At 65.9% G+C, this 311-nt stretch overlaps 1 protein-coding gene across 1 annotated transcript in view; it reads left to right on the top strand.

Annotated features, from left to right (window-relative positions):
* Nucleotides 1-174: 174 nt before the first annotated feature.
* Nucleotides 175-311, top strand: part of LOC104490707 (class I histocompatibility antigen, F10 alpha chain-like) — a gene marked incomplete at both ends in the record, with an annotated part of 1131 nt that continues 994 nt past the window's right edge. Inside the window, one exon of the mRNA XM_010133035.1 lies at nt 175-282. Coding sequence (XP_010131337.1) covers nt 175-282 — 108 coding nt within the window. The remainder of the gene's footprint in view (nt 283-311) is intronic.

The following is a 311-nucleotide window of genomic DNA, read 5'->3' as shown; positions in this document are numbered from 1 at the left end:
AGTCCCCCAGACCCTCCCCTGACTCTGCTTTCTTTGACACCGGGGCACCCCCAACCCAAACATACCTCACTGCCCCACATTCCCACCCCACCACCCCCAGCCACAATGCCCCTGGAGCTGTCCCCTTTCTCTGCCCCTGTCCCCATGAGCCCCTTCACCCCTGTGTCCCCCTAGCCCCACTGTTCCCCACCTCTCACCACCCCCCGTGTCCCCACAGGGCTCCACTCCCTGCGCTACTTCCATGTCTCAGTGTCGGAGCCCTGCCCGGGGGTGCCCCAGTTCGTGTCTGGGGGGGACGTGGATGGGAACCC

Source organism: Buceros rhinoceros, unplaced genomic scaffold, assembly GCF_000710305.1.
Source record: "Buceros rhinoceros silvestris isolate BGI_N320 unplaced genomic scaffold, ASM71030v1 scaffold29973, whole genome shotgun sequence".
Taxonomy (NCBI): Eukaryota; Metazoa; Chordata; class Aves; order Bucerotiformes; family Bucerotidae; genus Buceros; species Buceros rhinoceros.
Note: the sequence above shows the minus strand (reverse complement) of the source record. Positions and strands in the feature narration are given on the sequence as shown.